Source organism: Oryzias latipes, chromosome 7 (genome assembly GCF_053564925.1).
Source record: "Oryzias latipes strain Hd-rR chromosome 7, Olatipes_Hd-rR_3.1".
NCBI classification, from domain to species: domain Eukaryota; kingdom Metazoa; phylum Chordata; class Actinopteri; order Beloniformes; family Adrianichthyidae; genus Oryzias; species Oryzias latipes.
Genome location: NC_136243.1, coordinates 26,614,570 through 26,633,770, shown reverse-complemented (window position 1 = coordinate 26,633,770; position 19,201 = coordinate 26,614,570). Strand labels below are relative to the sequence as shown.

General features: G+C 40.3%; 1 protein-coding gene across 12 annotated transcripts in view; it reads right to left on the bottom strand.

The window, feature by feature from the left end:
- The window catches only part of casz1 (castor zinc finger 1), a 180,634-nt gene that overhangs the window by 19,028 nt on the left and 142,405 nt on the right, over positions 1–19,201 (bottom strand). For 6 of the 12 annotated variants that reach the window (XM_078950757.1, XM_078950758.1, XM_011476952.4 and 3 more), the window contains 4 exons: positions 13,179–13,739; positions 7,544–8,444; positions 4,777–4,842; positions 1,672–1,768 (listed from right to left, as the gene is read on the bottom strand). In XM_078950757.1, the coding sequence (XP_078806883.1) occupies positions 1,672–1,768; positions 4,777–4,842; positions 7,544–8,444; positions 13,179–13,695 (1,581 nt within the window). In that variant the 5' untranslated portion in view covers positions 13,696–13,739. The remainder of the gene's footprint in view (positions 1–1,671; positions 1,769–4,776; positions 4,843–7,543; positions 8,445–13,178; positions 13,740–19,201) is intronic. The other 6 variants (XM_078950759.1, XM_078950755.1, XM_078950760.1 and 3 more) reach the window with 1 other exon arrangement.

Here is a 19,201-nt window from a genome sequence, read left to right as displayed (position 1 = left end):
TGGGTTTAAGCTGATGTTACAGAAACTGCAACAGGAGAAGCCTGAATCAATAAGACAGTTCTATCTTCAATCCATATCTATCTGCAACTGAAGAAAAAAAACCATAAAGAGAAATTCTTAAAAGCAACTAATTGCTGTACAAAGTAGGGTAATTGCTTTGTGTCATGTGTTCCACTTGCGCACCAGTAAAAAGCTAAGATCTCATACGGCTGCTGATTCCCTCTGTCTTGGATAGTTTCCCATAAATTTCTGAGAGGTCTGACTATTGTTTGAGCGCTCAAACTTTATTAGGATGTTTAATCTGGCTGATGAGGGCTTCCTCGCCTCTTGACATTATTTTTTCCCCCCCAAAAAACACCAACTATCAGTTATGGATTTGATCTTTCTGGTATGTAATGGGGATTGATGTCTGAAAGAAAAGTTGAACTGCGGTCATGGTACATTCGATCCATCAAGCCGTCCAAAATAGGCCATGGAGAGAGCTGACTGGGAAAAAGATCTCATTTTCAGTTGAGTGGTGATGAAGGTTAGGAGCCACTTGCTACATTTATTTTAGGATTCCCACTAGTGTGGCAAGATGCACACTCTCCCTGATGTACAAGCCCATGAAAGGAGAATGTTAGGACTCAGCCAACTGCCTGCAGGCTGGCAGTGGGATAATATTCCAGGAGTGTGTGTCATGTAACATTTCATGAGTTATCGCTCTGAAAAGGGCTGCTCATCACGGCCTGCTTGTTTTTTTCATTATATTGACATCCTGAGAGCTGCCTTCCAAAGCATATCTGTGTTTCCACGCAACAACAACAAAAAAAGAAAAAAAAACGTGGACCCGACTGTGGAAATTACAATGATAACCTGAACCAATGCTTTGAATAATGACACAGAATGATTTTCCTTTGTGTTCCTCCAAGAATGTGCCTCATAAGAGAGTGAAGTGGGATTTGTGCAGAAAATGAAAGCTTAGATCTGTGATGCTTCTCACCACAAACAGTGTTTATCAAGAGGTAATCTCTGCTGATCTGAACCAGACAGGAGATTACAGCAGAAGATGGCTTTATTCAGAAAACTGTTGGTGAAAGCAGGAGAAGTTGCACACGATTGTGCTTCTTTTACAAATCTACCGGTGCTTGTCTAGCTCTCTCAAGACCAATGCCGCAGCAAACACAAAGCCTGTATTTTGATCTGCTTTTTGTTTTCTCCTTCCTATGTTTTACATGATATCTCATGAAACCAGGACAAGATTAATAATGTGGGCGTGGGCCTTACAGTGGCAGAGTCTCACAAAAACAAGACAAATGGATGAAAAGAAACATTTCTGCTTGCCCTAAAGTTTCTAAAGTAAAAAAAGGGGAATTTGTGAATGAGGATAACAAAAGTGTAAATGTGTTTAAAGCCTGATCAAGAGATCTAAAATCAACAAAGTTTTCATCTTTGTCAACTTTGGCTGGGTGTGCCAGAATGACACATTATTCTGTTTGTCAATCCTACCGTAGAGAATCATCATATCCGCTTTATTGTGCAGGAAAAACAACTTTACTCTTCTGTTTTAAATTGTTATGTAAATCCGGACTGGCAAGTTTTAGATGGAGAACGCTCAAAAGGATTAGTACAAAATTCAGATCATAAATTTAAACTTGGGTTATGGTCAGGAAAAAGTGATAAAGTACTCACGCTGACCTGGTAGTTACAATCAGGGTCCATGCAGTGATAATGCTCTCTGTACTGGTAGGCACAGTGCACATGACCACAGTGTTGACTTCCAGAGAACCTGAAAAAAAAACACAGTACAGAACACATTTCAGCACATTTTATTTAAAGAGCAGTAAAACTACATTAAGGCAGATCAAAGACTAGAAACACCTGAACACAAAACAGATGAAGGAAGGACATAACCAATTATTAGCAGCTTTTGGTTAAACATTGGTTAAATATTCAAAAATGCATTAAAGTGAAACATATAAAGAATATGCTAAGGTGATGTATTCGTCTCACATTTAAAGTACCAGAACTCACACCTTCAAACTGCTTCTTTCCGCAGCCTTGCAATAAATTACCCCTCTGTCACACCAATTTCAAACAAATTATCTTCAATCATTTCACAGAAATCATAAGAGATATTAAATACGCAAAACCCCCTTTCTGTCCACGTTCACATTCATTGCTGCAGACAGCAGCATGTCTCCCTCCTTATTTCTCCACACGGTGAAAGTCAAATTATTGGCTATTCCTTGGATCTTAACCGCATTTCTGGTCCTGGAGGCCACTTGGTCAAATCAACTGAAGCGCAGATACCAGATTTGAATCTGGTGATGGTCGAAAGAAGCAGCTACTTGCTGCTGTTCTGCCACTTTTATGGTGGTGGTCATAAACTTGACAATGATGACTGTTAAAATCCTCAAATTACCAGTGAAAACACACACAAACAAACATTTGCGCCACCACTGCCAAGGATTCCATCTGCTTCAGCGCAGAACAGGGGGAGAAAACGGGCTGAGTAATATTTTTCTCCATCCCTCTTTCTGTGTTTTCCTCGTTAGGATTCTCCCAAAGCTGCATTTACAGATCACTTTGCCGAGTTCATTAAGTTAATTGAATGGCACATCCACCATTGTTTTGGGTTGGTGGTGCTGTTCGGGAGTGCGGGGACAAAGCAGAAGTCTCGCTAAAAATAAAGCCGACATATGTCGTGGCTATTAACGGTATCTGTGGTGTTCTGTCCAACACATCCACTCTGATGAACATACAGAGCCCCCTCTCGCCTGCCCCCTGGGACTAAAGCCCACCTCTCTGCTCATTGCCCAGCTGTATCACTTTGCCTCTGGACAATTCCCACTTGCCGCGTCAGGGGGCCTAATGGGCCTCTGCTATTCAGCAGCAGATTAAATATTAATATCGCCACAATACAGAGATTGCAGTGCATCTCCAGTTACAATAGATACACAGATCAAAGTGCCAAGGCAACAGTGGGTGCACAGAGCATTTAAAGGGTGAAACTGCTGTTGAACATGAACAGGAAGCCTCTCTAAACGGCAAACTCGAGTGCGGTAAAATATGAACAACTTCTTTTCCCTCTTTTGTCAGGATTTGACAAAAACACATTTCCATTTGCACTCATTAGCCCCAGCTCTAAGAGGGCCCCTTCCCCCCGCCTCCACCCTACCCTTTTGCTGCCACATTTGCCCTTTCTATGAGCGCTCCTTTTCATTTTTCCTCTCTTCTCTCCTCTCCTTTCCTTTCTCTATTTTTTTTTTCTCAGCCCCAACGCGGAAATTGAAACTGTATCTGGGCTTATCTGCAACCTCCCCGTGCATCAACTGCCGAGATGTTTAGACAAATTTTATGCATTATGCAGCGCAAATATCAAAACAGTTCTTGGCAGTGCCAGCAGAAGCCTCATTAAAAATTCCTTAATTAAATCTTCTTGCAAAATGTAATCAGTCCAAGGAAGGGGTTTTGTGAGCTTGTGTGTGTTTGTGCATATTTGTGTGCAGGAGGTTGTGTTCATGCGTGTGTGTCTGTCAGTGCCAAGGCTTTGATTTGTGCCCTTCATGTTATGGCTTGGAGAAGTAATCATTAACGCCAAAGCCACTTTGGCTTTTCAAATGCTGCTTTTCTTTCTTTTTAAACACAATAAACACAGCAGCCATAATCACCCTTATAGTATCGGCATAGGATGAATCGAGAGTGGAGACATTTTCTGTGTCTACTGAAACTTGAGACACCTTCTTCCCCTCTGATGCTTTTGTCTTTATTACAGTGAGCAACTGACTTCAGAGGGAAAAAAGTTAGTGTGTGTTCAGATGGGAAAGCAAAAGAGCTCATATCTGTTCTTATTCTTAAAGGCCCACTTTATAAAAATAATGATAATAATAATAATAATAATAAATAATAAAAAGTGATCTTTTTATTATTATTATTATTATTATTATTATTATTATTATTATTATTATTATTATTATTATTATTATTATGCCGTTTTTGGCCAAAATCGAAAAAGGGTTTCTGCAGAGCGGCTCTAATAAAAAATTCACCTCTGAGTTGTGGGCGGGACCATTGGCGCAGAGTGAGTACGCCCCTACTCCCCATCATCCATCAGAATACATGCTGTCCTGCAACTTTGCATTGACAGTGTAACAAAAATGCAATATCAGATCTATCCAGCTGTACAGTTTTGAGCCAGATGCCAGCTTAGACGTGGAAAACAAAGACGGACATGGATCTATGTGTCTGCTAGTGAATGCATCTGAATGGAGCGGAACAGGGAGCTACTGACCTGCCTTGTAGCTTTTAAGTCACTGCTACAAGCTTTTTCAAATTGAATTTTTTCATCTGCTCCTGATTCACATCGGTTGGAATAAAAGAACATTCAGGAATTATATTTTAAGTTTAATTTTCTTCATATGTTTCTTCCATCATGAGAAAAACGCTACAAGAACATGTAAAAAAAAACAGATCACAATTTTCATTGGAAAATCTTTAATGAAAAGGTACACAACTGTACGGCTTTTAAGGTTTTAATGATTTACAGACTGTGAACATTTCTTCACCCAGTTACAATGAACTACCATCAAACTGTTCTCTATTTTATTCCTCTTTTTGCCACTTCCCCTCTGCACATAAATTGAAGTCTTTTCTTAATTAATTTACTCCCCATATAACACTCGCATAGCAGTTTATGATGTGGTTACCTCACTGAATAAAACACACCATTAGTGCATAAAAAAGGCTGTTTTGACTATTTTTCTATTAATGCGGCACTTTGAGTGATTTGCATACCTGGCAATATATTTCTGGTATAGGTTGACATCATCGGTTGTGGGTTTATCTGGTGGCAGACCATTCCTAATGACACAGAAAACACAAAAACAGACATGAATGATGATGACACTGGGCTGCCTGTTGTTAATAAGGATTAAACAGGGACAATATTTGCTTACAAGTCACTCTCAAACTTTAGACTATCAATATACATTTTCTGCGGCACAACAGCATTTTTATGTGCCGTGTAAATTAAAGTGAAGACACACTTTGATAAATTGTCTCCCAACAAATGAAAGGCAAAACGTAGGAGCAACGTGGCATTTATCTTTTATGGGGAAATTTTGGCGAGTGTCTATATGCAAAAAAACAAACAAACTGGGTAACAGGCATAAAAAAGTGGGGGAAAAAGCTTGTCTTCTGATCCTCTTGATGTCAGCCTGTCTGGACAAATGTTTAAAAAACAAATTCAAATTTAAGTAATTGTAGAGAGGTGGATTAAAAAGATTTTAAAAAACATTAAATACGACGGTTGAGAAATAGTATTTGCCATTTGTCGCCTGTGTTAGGAATCCCTTTATGAAGCTGGCAGGAGTGCGGCCCTCAGGAGCAGTCATATTTAAGAATTGGTTCAGTTTGCTCTCTCTGTAAGTGGCATTTAGCTCCATGTGAGCAGCTAAACACAGGGGATGACCTGGACTTAATCTGGGCCAGAGGGAAGGATGCGCCGACACACATTCTCCCCAACGCCACCCTCTCCCTGAACACATACACCAGACTGGGTCAGCCAGCTAAGACTCCACCTATACAGGCATAACCTGACAAAGGCCAAAACCGGAGGGAAAGGTGCCTGAGGGCTCTTCTTTGATACTTCTTGACTAACTAAAGACAAGGTCAAAATCAATCAAACAGGCTCCAGAACGCCGTTCCTGCTGGTAACGCACACAGCTGTAGGTTATCTCCCCAAACCCCTCGTTTGCTTCCTTTAAAGTGCACTCATCATGCAGTGTTGAGCCGGCCCCTGCGACTTGCCGGGAGGTTAGTCATGGCTCCAAAGTAATTAAAGGGAGTTGTTACACCCTAGCCAAACGAAAGAAGTCAGTCACTTTGCGATGACTGTGCTAAATCAGTCTCCACGGAGTGCTAGAGCAAGTAAACACTTTACGCGCCTTCGCAGCTCATCATACTGAGGATCTATTGGGCGCTATGCGCTATTTCACACTACTCTCCTACTGACTGCAATGAAGGTAGCAATTACCTTTGCGTTAGGCTAACTGACTCACAGAAACAGTTAAGTGTATGTGAGGTTCATATTAGCTCAGAGGGTTTTAGTTAGAGACTAGATAAGGTGAAGAGGACAGCGTGTTTTTTTCAATCCATCAGTGAACTTCACTTTGAAACGTCTCCATCCAAAACAGGAGATTTTTAGCAAAGGATTAAGGAAGCAGCAGTTCATTTGCCTAAACTAGATGCTGTTTTTTTTCCATTGTATGAGTTATTTAAAAAATATATATATATATTTGATACCGTTTGTTGTCTTTTTAAGTTTTACTATGACCTTGTGTTAATAAACAGAGTTTAGGGCAAATACATGGACTGTATTGACATAAATCCAGTGAGGTTTAGGTTGTGTCTAAATGTCCTCACTACTCACTACATCGTGTACTATATAGTGCGTCCACTGTTTGGTAGAGCTGTCTGAATCTATGCTATGTCTCAGATCCCTCCCTACTCCCTAACTACTAAAAAAACCTTTTTGGTGCCCTGGATATTATAAGCAATTCGAACACCATGCTCACTACTTTTTGTTTTTAAACGGCAAATGGGACGTCATCGATTTCATGAAGTCAAAACTTAATACATACAAGCTTTTTACAACGATTGGTTTAAAAAAAAGTTCAATAAAATAGTTTTTTTTTTTTTTTTTTTACAAAAATCGTTGAAACCAAATGCATTGTGGTCTTTATTTACTAATTCTAGTGAGCATCGATGTACACTGGTTTTTCGCAGAGACTTATGGAAAATTTCTAGGGGACTTGATTTTGTAATTGTAGATCCATACAGCTCTACAAAATGGTGAAAGCACTATACAGTGCACTTTTTTAGTAAGTAGTAAAAGAATTCAGACACAACATATGATTCCAAAATCTAGCACCCACAGACATTTGCCACAAGTTTTTGTGAAAAGTCAGAGTGCATTGATGCTCATTAGATTGGCAAATACAGTCCAAAATGCATTGCTTTTAAACAATTTCATTTGGGAAAAAAAAAGTACTTTAATTACATTTTTAAAAGGCATCCAAGTTTTAATGATCAGAATACAGTGGATTCATAGTGTCTTTGTAAAATGTTGATATTTGTTTAAACTTTAAATGTTTATATTTTATATTTGAGAAATCAGTGATGTCATAATTACCATTTAAATGTCTTTTTTAAAGTAGTGAGCGTGGAGTCAGAATCAAATCCAGGGCACTTTAGTCCTGGACTGTATAGATTTTTTAGTAGTTAAGGAGTAGTGAAGAATTTTGGACACAAGCTTAAGTCTTTTTGGCTCTAGCAACTGTTCTTTTATGCTAGATCAAAACATCTAAAGATCTAAGATCTAAAGATGTTCCTTAGTTTGAAGGTGAACCATAAGATTAGTCTTTTCTTTTCATTCTAATCCATCAAATGCAAAGTTGTTTCCTAGAAAAAGCATGTCTACCTCATGTTAACAAATCAAAAGCCAGATTTCCCATGGCTGTGGTGCCATATGGTGCATGATGGGAACTGTGAACACACTTACTTAACAGAGGAAACGGTCCCGGTGGTGATGGAGTCAGTCTTGGAAAAACTGGATTTTAGGTAGTCAGCAGCACTGAAGTTTAGAGATCCCGACTGGTCCATGGTGAGTCCGGGGGCGATGCTGGCCCCCACTGCACCTACTGCAGGGATACCAGGAGCTCCGGGATTCCCTGGTGCTGATGCAAGGACGTTGGGCATCAGCGACGCTTCAGGGTTTCCGGGCATCAGCTTTTGAATCGGCCTGATGTCGTACTTTGAAGGGCGGCCCACTTTGCCAGTCTTAAAGGCAATGGCACCGCCCATGTCAGGGTTGCCCTCACCTGGCTTGAAGAGGTGCAGAAACTTGACATTCTCTAGGTCGTACTTCGAGGGTCGCTTGTATGCATTACCATTCTGCTGCTGTAAACTCTCGCCCATCTTTAACTTCTGAATAAAAAAGTCATACTTGGAGGCTCGGGGGGCCATGTTCTGCATGTGAGAAGGATTAGTGGGCCTAGAATTACTCAGCTGAGGTGCCACTTGCTGCTTGTGGTCCATGCTGGATGGGTAGATCTGCCCCTCAGTCCCTGGAGGGCACCCAGAGGTCTGAAACATGGCAGCACTTTTTTCTTGAGACAGTTTTGTGTTGAGGTCATCCGGTTTTGGTGGGGAAGCATGCATCGGCCACGGTAGGGTCTCCCCTGCTTTTAGCTTGCGAATGTACTCTTCGTACTTAGAGAAGCGAGCCCGCCGTGTGGCCTCATCACTGCTCAGGGATGAGGGGTCTGAGGTAGCAGCTTTGAGCTTCTCAAAGCTGATCTTCTTGGTCAGCTCATCCCTTACCTGCTGGTCATCATAACCAAACATGCCAAGAAACTCATTCATGGTGGTGGCTGCATAGTCTCTCAGGACAGACGCTTCTCCTGCACAAAAGAAAAAGAAAACAAACTCGTGAACAAAACTGCTGTTTAAATGTCAGCAGCTGTTAAAGTTTAAACAAATAAGCTACAGTTTTGAATTTAAGTTCGTATTCAGTTACAATGGGCAATTATAAAAAGTACTTTCATCAAAGTGCCCATATTTAAAAAAAAAACTTGCACATAGTTTAGAACGAGAGTTATAACAAAAGCTATAGCAAAGCAAACAACAGGAAAAGTGGTTCTGCATTGCAAGCAATGAAACTGGTAAATGTTTGTGTATTTATGTGCCTACAGGCATTCAGGCTGAGGCTTTTCCTGTTTTGGTTGCACTGTATAAGTCCTGCTGAATGTGCAGGTGACTAAAAAGATTCATTCTGACTTGTTTTTCTTTTGTGCTAAATCTTTAACCGTCTTAAAAATTAATTAGAAAACGTATTTAAAAATTCATTTGAAAAAGGTCTAATGCAATCTTATTTTAAAAAAACATTTCTAAGCAAATCATAGAAAAGATGGTTTAGTTAATGCTGTATGAATAAAATATGAGCACTTCTCGCAGGTCATTTTTAGAAATTCTCATTGTTAGTTAATTTAAAAATGTAAGGATGTTTAAATAATTCCATACCTAACACTTAACTAAAAACATGCATGCATTTTTTACATGCATGTTATTTTTTTGACATTTATTAAATTATATTTAACTTAACTTATTCTATATTTTATTTTAATTTAACAATAACCTATTAAACTAGGCAACTTCTTAAAGAATCCAGGTGTGTCAGAATGTATAGGAAGGTGCAAAGAATTGGTTCAGTTTGTGTAAAGAAAAATAAAAAATAAATGAAATGAAAAGAAATTTAAAAGAATGCTTGGATAAGAAGTAGAAAATATATTTTTGTTTCGTTCTCGGACTTTCCATATTCAGCTGGACTTCACAACACAGATAAGCTGGTAATTCATAATATGATCATTAAAGATGGGTCATGTAAAAACCTTTAGTCTCAGGCTTGGCAGTGTCAAAGGGACAAGGTCCAAACACATTTTTATCGCTGGTTTCCTCACTTAAGTACATGTGAGCTGCTCGGCGGCAATACCAGCTACTATTGGAGGTAATTAATACACAAATATTTCTGCTCTTGTCTCATATTTCTCAGTTATTGCTAAATCAGTCACTGGGTCCTGCTCTTCACATCTTCTACGCAGCATGTAAAATAATCCCCCAAATTTCCATTCACCAAGTAGGGGCTGTTCCTCTGCTCTAGAACAGTATGAAAGAGTATCTGGTGGATCGAAGTGGCATGAAAAATGTAAGAGAAATAGATCAGGTGTTTGAGAGGAAAAAGCAACATGTTTGCCACAGATCGGTTTGTCAAATCCGCTGTTTTCACATGTACTGAAACCACAGTTGACTGTGTGCATGTATTTGTTTACTGCACAGCACAATGCCTCATCCTACATTTAAGTTGATGCCTCCCTTAGCTGCTTCTGGTAGATCAAATGAAAAACAAACTAGAAAGCCCATTTAAAAATGGGAAAGTATTTTATTTTAAATCTTATGCCTTACCAGATTTAACGGCCTCTATTTTTGTAAAAGCATCTCGTGTCACAGTATATCATTCTGGGTCACCGTGGTGGGTTTCATACAAGACATGCTGAGACACAAATTCCAAGTAAAAAGTTCAGTGAAAAAGAAAAAAAATGCATTAAAAAGTAAAATAATTCCCTTTGTTTAATCACATCTATAAAGTAAATTCTACCTGTTCTTACTTAGTGCATGGTTGATGTATGAAAACATTTATAATTTCAGAGTCAAAGTCAATTGCAAATCGAGTAGTCAAGTAGTGTGTGCCGTGTGCGTGCAGCATCCCTTTTTTCCTATTTGTTGGTGGTATTATCATCATATTATTATCAGAAATTAGCTGGGGCATGCGATGTACTGGAAATGAAAGACAAATGATTGGACTTGAAGGGATTATGGCTGGGACCGACAAGAGATAACCTTTCTAAAACACCATGTAAATGAGTTTTCTGCTCAGCCGCTATCTGTCTGCTTCTTAATGATGTCATGTGACACCAGGTGGGAAAGCCGTGCATTTGGCCTCCCCACCTCTTGTTGCCACCCACTGTCTTAGATTAAATGAATGAAGAAATAAATAAATATTCCTCTCTTTCTTTCTTTTGTTTTTTTCCCCTTAACCTTCACCCGTTTCTCTTCTGTTAGCTAACACGTCTGACATTTCTATCTGCACTCTCTCTGGTGACACTGGAAAAAATCTACAAGCAAGTGGCTCCTAATCTTGACACTTCAGTCAAGCAAAATTCAACACGCGACGCAGACCTGCCCTGTCTATATTTGAGGCAATTAGGCCACATTTTCCCTCCAAGATATGATAACAGATGGGTATTATATCTCCATTTGCTGACCAAACATGGCCATCGTGGCTACACTGCTCACTGGAATGAGAGGCAGAGGTGTTGCTGATGATAAAGATGCAAGCTGGAGCCTATATATGGAGTCCGAATGCCTTCTAAAGCGTGTCAGCCCAGAAGCACAAATATTCAGCGTGGAGCACATCATTTCGTATTTAATAAGCTGCAGCAGCTTCATCGATACATTTGTTGAGTAAAGCGGCTGTTTTATAAAGTCCAATCATTTGAACGAAGGCTTAAAACAATGTTCATATCAGTGAATTAGTTTGAGTGTGTTTCGTTTAAATGGACAGTGCTGAGGTAATAAAGAGTTGCTATGAATAAATGACTTTATTTGCATTTGTTTAATGTAATTTGTCACAAAAAAAGGAGGCAGGCAGGGGGGCATCAAACTTCCTCATTGTTTGCTTAGTTAATTAACAGGCAGTAAATAGAGGGAGTTTTGAAATAGCTTGAAATGAACAATAACCTTTTAGTGTGAACCCGGAATTGCAAATGGAAGTCATGGTCAAGCCTGTTTGATCCGTCGTTCCAAGCATCTTCTGTCTTTGCTTACACACTTTTTATTCATTGCTTTTTTCCATTGACTGGCTTATGAGGGCTCTAATGTGACATCTAAATTATCTTGGAAAAGTATTCTGGGGTTTTGCACTGATAGAAAATCTGCACGATGCCTCAATGTGAGGAGTTAAATGTTTTGAAGGTCGCAGTTTCTCTCATTGATCTTGCAATGTTTGTTAATTACATTGTCACTGATGTTGTGAGAGATAATTAAGCCACTATGTTTATATGCATAATTATGTGCACTCCACATCAGCCTTTGAAAGACAGCAGTGAGAAAGAAAAAAAAAGAGAAAGAGGGAAGGGGGAAAAAGTGTTTTAACTGCGAGCTGAGAAAAAAACATTGCAATATCGATGCCCTAGTTACAATCAACAAAGAGCAACAAACAAAAAAAAAGAGGGGGGGGGGACAGGAGCTCTGAAGAAAAGATATGCAGCTGGTTCAGAGTGTGTTCTCCCTTCAGTCTTCAAATGCGGCCTTTGTTGGGAGATTTAAAGCGGTGAGTGAGCCAACACAAGAGAAGGGGCATGTCTGATACAACCTCCTTCCACGTATTTACAGAACGCTTGTTTTTCATGGCCTTAAAATAAACAAAATGACAAAATTACACCTTCAGAGCACTGTCATTCCCCACTGAGATCAGACTCTAACCTTTTTCTAAGAAAAAGCCACCTCACATTCTATGTGTGGCGAGAGGAACATCATCACAGGCGTGTAGAGTTAACCCCCTCCTCAAAAAAAACAAAACAGAAAAGCATAAAAGAAAGCATGATTACGTGACTGAAAGAAGAAAGCGCAAAAAACTGTTAAACTAAAATGAGCAAACACTTAGCAAAACTCGTTTTTGTACCAGAACAACCGGTTTCACCTGAAAAATTCTTTGATTTCCCAGATTTAAACACAAACTGTCCCTATTTATGACATAAGTTTGTTCCTTGTTGTTTGCTTTTATTCACTCTTTCTACTTCATCTGAGTAAAGTTTTAAGGGTCTAAAATGTAACAACCTTAAACAGCATGATCTTAAAGAAAGTGCTGTTTATTTTGTGCAGTTAACACATGCCCTCTGCCAGTTTTATCTATCTGATAATCTCTCACAGACACGGAGAACATCTTGCCATAAATAAACAAAGGTTTTTTGTGAGTCACTTATGTCAATGCCAGGATGTTAAACTGTAGTTTTTCTGTTAGAGAACAACTTCCCCCCCTTTTTTTTAAACTTATTTTGGCAAAAGAATTTGTATCTTTTGGACTTGAAAGCGGCAGAAAAAATAAAAGAGTGGAAGACTTCTCTATGTAATAGAGGAGCTTGAAGCAAAGTTTAGTGAGCTTAGAGAAAAATCAAAGAGTCAGTGTGTAATCCTGGATGTAATATGAAGCTTAGCCTGGCCCCAGCATGTGCTCTTGGCCCTCAGCTGCTGCGAGAATGCATAAATGTCGAATGCTGCGAGCCTTTTCCATTTATGAATTTATTCTGTACAGCTAACCACCTTCAAATTCCTGTTTTCCCCTCCTGGCCTGCAAGTTGAATCTCTATTTAGAGTAATAAAGTCACTGGCTATTCATAATGTAACTCTAGAGCATCTCTTTCAAAAAACGGGGCACACTTAAGCTGATGTTGATGTAGTCGTGTCACCATCCTGCTTTCTAAGCCTTTGTCCCCTTTGAGTGGAATTCTCTAAAGGGCAGAGGTTGTGCTGCTTCACAGAGGACAGACAGACACAGGTTTGAAGAGGAGGAGAAAAAGTACCTGGAGAGGAGAAAGTTGCTTGGCGACTCTGGGTTTCAGTTGATGGCGTGTAGTTGTCATCTTTTGCAGGCCTGTCTTCAGCTTCTTTGTCGTTGTGATAAGTGCCATCCTGAGAGCCCACAGGAACCTCAGGCTCCTCAGAATTGTCCTCCTCATCACTGCAGCCTTTAGGCTGCACCATGTACACCCCCTCGGGAGGGCCATCTTCGTCAGTGCTGGCTTTGAGTTCATGCTCCTGCTCGTCGTCAGGAGCCGGTGGTTCATCACCGTACTCTCCATTGACCCACTTTTCAATGGCCTCGCGTCTCTTCTGATCCTCTTCCAGGCTCTGACTTAGGCTCAGGCTCTCTGGGAAGTTGGTCTCATTGTCATCGTAGTGGGAGCTGCCGCGCTCACTGTTTTCTGCCACACTCTGGTCTCCCTCTGCGTTCAGGGAGCTGCTTTCGAACACCACTTGGCGGCTCAGCTTGGCACAGATAGCATTGAGTTTTAGGCCACCTTTCCTTTTGGCAGCCATCTTGGATTTTCCTGAGGTCGTTTCAGTGCAAAAAGTCCTTTCAGCTGATGAAGAAAGACAAAAAGAAAAAAATAATTACAATTAACTTCTCTCTAAATAACCATTTTTGTCTCTTTACACCTTAACAGGAGTGCTCTCGGAATCCGAGTTTAACCAGCTTGTCCAACCCTTTGACTTCAACTGATTTTCAACATCACAATGGAAAAAAACTAACTGCCAAAGACAGCAGTGGTCACAGCTATTAATACCACCTGAAAGCACTTAACAGCAACAGCAGGAGACTGGAAAGACACACAGACATACTGTACACTGGATGACTTTTAAGTCACAGTTTTTGGTCAGCCTTAAAATACGGAGGTGGAAAATTGAAGAGCAAAAAAGCACATGTAGCAGAAACCACAAGCAGATATGTATCAGACCCCCTAGAAGAAGCAAGAACAGGGCTACATAATCCCTCACATGAAAGCCTTACACAGACAATGTGAAATGTTATCTCCCCTCTCACCTCAAGAGGCTGTGGTCCGGACACAGAGTGGGAGGGCTGCACAGTACTTAAGCCGTCAAAATCTGGAGCAAAAAGGCTGAGCTCTTGGGGGCATTTTGTTTTTCATATGGGCAATTCGGAAAGATAAAAATTAAAAGCTGCTTGAAGGGGTTACTTATATATATATCTTTTTATTTTGTTTTTATTTTTTCACACCATGGCATGGCAGCAGGGAAAAGCATTTTCCCCAGCTGGAAGCTCTTTGAACAATAGCACATGATAGTGTGCTTTGGGGTAGGAATGGGTGGCATTATTTCACCCCAAGAGGGGCTATCTTTATAACATGTCCTCTGATGAGGCAGGAACAGCTGCTTGTGGCATTCCATATCCAGAGCTGCCTTTTTAGGGCAGAAACTGCACTCTGTTACCTTTCAATTTATTTCCAGAGCCATCAAAGTTCACCTTCTGAAGGAATTTTGCCTGCTGTTAATGTATAACTTCTCAGAAAGCGAGAAGTAGGCATCATTGAGCAATACACTTTTATTACAATCCTAAAAAAAGCAGTAGAATAACTGGGGTTAAAAACAAACATTTTCTTTTTTTTTTCTGCAGCTTTGACTCTGTGACAAGAGTCACATTTGCCTTGATCCCAAGTGTGTTCCATGTTGTACCCCCAACAAGATCATGTTACAATAAATCACAATACTGTTCCAGCTTAGAAAAACGTGTGAAATCAGAGGTAACAAAGTTCTATCTTGAAGAGTCTTTTCGCTCTCTATATCAATGAGTACGAGGCTCTTCATTTCCCAGCAGCCATAAAGCCAAGCACAATCATGTGTGAGCCATTGCCGGCATTATGTAAATCACATGGAAGCAACATAAAATCCTGTTTTCATTTTCTTTTGCAAAGCTGTGGAATCATTAGAGGATATGCAATTTGCAGGAGTTTACAGATCACCCCGTCGCCAGACAATGAACCCCGTCTTACCCACACATGCTTTCTCGGTTACTGTATTTACACTGTGGCCTTCCGCTCTGAAACAATGACTTCAGGAATTATGCCGTTTTAGGAGGCCGTATATCACAGCCACATTATTTTACATTTTGGTTTTAGACAATTGAAGGCGGGGTGAAAGGGTCAGCATTTGGAAGATAGCAATTAAGAAAATAAGTTCAGCTGAAGACACAAATTTAAAGTTGTTTTTTTGTTTTTTTATCTCAGAAACACTGTCTAAAAAAAGATCAGGATCATTTGAGTGATCCCCATTTTTCATTCACCCCGCTCATTATTTCATGCTTTAACTACCTGTTTCCTTTGTGCTGTAACTTCAAGCTCGTTGTAGGAAATGACCCCTGCACTGTTTTTTTTCCGTCCCTGCCCTATTTATCTATACATTTTCCGTTAGCAGCTGTGAGCATGAATGGACCTGGTATATAACAGTCCCTAACAATATATATTCAAAATAGACAGAAAAGAATGTTTAAATATCCTTCTTGAGAAAGAATATGCTGTGGTTCAAATGGTCTGACTTATCATTTACGCTCTGAGTTTCTGTTCACGGCAGCTTTTTGCATTTGCTTACAATAAGGATCGCTATGGTAACAGTAAGTTGTTTACCTCAAGTCATTTGTGTGCATGATAGCGTACAATGAGATAAAATCTGTAGGGACCTACATGAAAGAACAACTTTCCCCCTCGGGACCAACACTCCCACCTCTCTGAGAGTCCAGCGAGTGTTCTGCCTTATTAATGAATATCAAAAAGAAAAACAACGCTGTCACACGCATTGGACACTATTTACTCTTTGTTTTAGCCCGGTGTGCTAATTGTCAAAAAAGAGACACCTCTGTAAGCACTGGGAGTTGGAAAAAAATCTGAGGGTTTCAGTTTGAACACAAAGCTGAAAGTAATTTTTTCTGACTGCTTATGTTAACAGTGACATTACTTTTACGGGAAACAGTGCAGGAGCACAAAGAGACACATAGTGTCTGTATAAGGCTAAAACATGAGGAAAAAGTCATTAAACTGTTTTGAAATTCATCACAACTGGGTCAGGTTCTTTTTCATCTTCAGTGAAAAATAAGAGCATCAGAGCAAAAAGGCTTTTTGAGGCCCTGTTTCTCCTCAGAGCTGCATGAGTCAGCTTGTGTCATCCAGCCGTCCACACTGACAACAATTCCACAGCTCTGAGCACCACAGGTCTTTTTTTTGGATTTTGATGCACACTGTCTGTTTGTGTGCCAGAATGATATCATGCCCAATCAAGGGGTGTTTCAAATCCTAATAACGCTGTTGGGAGTGCATTATTTGTGTGAACGTGCGCAGACTGCAATCAAGCCTGCTTTGGGTAAAAGATGTGCACGTTAGCAATGACTGCGAAGGACAGGGTTAAGACTTCTCCCACGTACATCATTGCAGGTGCCTTACATGCAGATAAGTCCATTTGTGCGAAATGTACATCATGCAGAAGGCCAAATAACTCATTTCAGGAAGCAGCAATGGCCCATAAAAACACATATTCCCTGCAGTGCTTCAGTTTGTAAAGGAGCACAGGAGGGGTCGTACGTAAGAGAGGTAGATATTACCTGTTTAAGCTGAAGCTTATCTATTCAACTAATCAAACACAGAAACAGGGTCTGTTGTAGATTCCTGCTGAGTTCCTACATGACTGACACAGGGACAAACCCCCCCTGCAATATCTCAAGTTAATTAAGACAAACAAGGTCTGTGAGATGTCTGTTCAGCTCAGGATTATTTTACAATATTCAACCCAGAGTTACTGTATTGAAACTCCTTGAAATTTCAAATAAAGAGTCTGGATATAACTGTATTAACCTCAGGAAGAGATATTGAAAAGGCTCCCGGTGTGGGCCCGTTTTGCTTCCAACTCTTGAGTGGATTGAGGAAAAAGTGTGCGCATGCATGTTGTAAGAAAATTCCAAATCCACGTGGATTTTTTCTTATTTTATACTTTGCAAAAGTAAAATGTTTCGCTTTTTCTCTCCTTCTGTGTCATGGCAGAGGAAATGTGACAGCCACAAGGAAGTCAAGCGGAAAGCCACTGATGGACATCTTTGCCACAGCACCCAGCATCTGGTCCATCTCTCATTTTTATTACAAAAGAATAACAATAAGCAGGTCGCCGACCTCAACACGAGATTTTGCCACAGTCTTCTAACAGTTGGTGCAGCGGTTGCTGAGAAATTTCCATTTTTCTGCATGCATATTTAATTGAGTTTTGTCCCAGTGGTGCGGAAATGATTTGTTTTTTGCTCTCTGTTCACTTGACTCCTCTTCGGAGTCGCTAACCCTGATTAAGACGTTCCCGTTAATTTCCCAGCGCACACCTTTTTTGTGCATTAATGGTTCTGATCGTCTAATTAAAACTTCTCTGCTCGGCTGCTGATCACCGCTCGTTGTGCCTCTGACCTGAAGTTTTAATTGCCACATCAGAAGCGATAATAATAATTTAGAATTTTAGCTTCTGATGATTAAAAACAATGCCATTGCCAACTAGTTGATAGATGGGGGTATGGGGTGGCACAAAAAAAGCGTGCTGTTAAGGAGCATTAAAGTGTGCAGAGACTACAGCAGGTGATCTTAGGCAAAAAAATATGGGGAGAATATGAGTCTACTGGCACTTTTTGTCCCTCAGAGTCTTCTTGAATAAACAGATTTTGCTGGGACTCGGAATTAGCCTTCCTCACCTTAAATCTAAATCCGCCTCTCCCTGATCCACTTTGGAGCTCTACTCACTTGGCAGGTTTTCCAGGTAGAGGAAGGGAAACAAAAGGGATTAAAAGAAAAGGACAATAAAGGCACGTAAAAGAGGACAGCTGTCCGAAGCCTTCTGCTTATTTTCATAAAAAGATAGCAGAGCAGGCAAAGTACAAAAGCCACATTGTTTGTACGGTGAGTCAATGTGAAAAAAAAGGAACCAAAACCAACTTATGACTGTCATAAAACTCAGTTCTGATGAGATGAAATGATACGTTGATCTGTGTCAAAAGAGTAGTCAAAAGTGGGTTGGTGGAGATCTTCTCTGAAACAGGACTCTCACACTGTACTTCACAGATGATAGAAACTACAGCAATGATAGGAAATGATTCAGGCATGTAGAGAGAAAGAGAGCATGCACCCAGGAAACTGCCACCAGCGTCAATCTGTCACCCTTTGTTCTGTTTTTAACCACTGGATTTCTATTGGATTTTTGAGGTTTCAGCACCAGATCAATGCTGTGGACTTACTGTACATGTGCGCAAACAGGCCAATACATACAGCATGCAGACATTTAGAAAGAGAAGCAACATTGACTGCTGTAACCTCACCTTGTTTTGTTCTTACATGAAACCTGTTATATTATGAATCAGATCTACCTATCAGGTAATCTTGGCTTTCTTTTTTTAATCAGTAAAGTTTATTTTTAATTCATGCAGTGAGCCTGCATACTGTTCTCTTTCTGCTGCTGCTGACCTTGGAGAACCCGCTTGGACTTTTTTTTACTTCTGTTCAGGCTGTTATCAAACACGAGCCCTCACCCAAGCACCACGCTCCTGTCACACTGCTCCGCAACGGGGAAAAAAGAAGCAAACAAGACACTACAGGACAAAGGCAGACACAAACGGCCCTTGTAACACGCTCACCCACCGTACAAAACAATAGCTGAAGAAAACAATGTATATTTCAGCCACAGATGGAGGAGGAAAGACACTGAACTTGAGGGCAATCAGGCAGGAAAGTTGAGATCTAAGGACAAATACGCCCCTCGGCTTCATTACAAACAGGGTAATTATGGTGTTTTCCAGAGCAGAGGACAAGCAATCAAAAATGGTCTGAGGGAGGAAAATTTTTTTTGATGTGTATGACGAGAAGCGTTCTGACAGCAGCGTACCAAAACAGTCAACTTTTATTCAGTTTGCTGCTTAGGGTAATAGATAGGACACATGGCCAACTAGTTAAAATTGTACATCAAATCTGTACTTGCAGCTGGCACCGCATGATGGCTTCATCTGTAAGTGTGC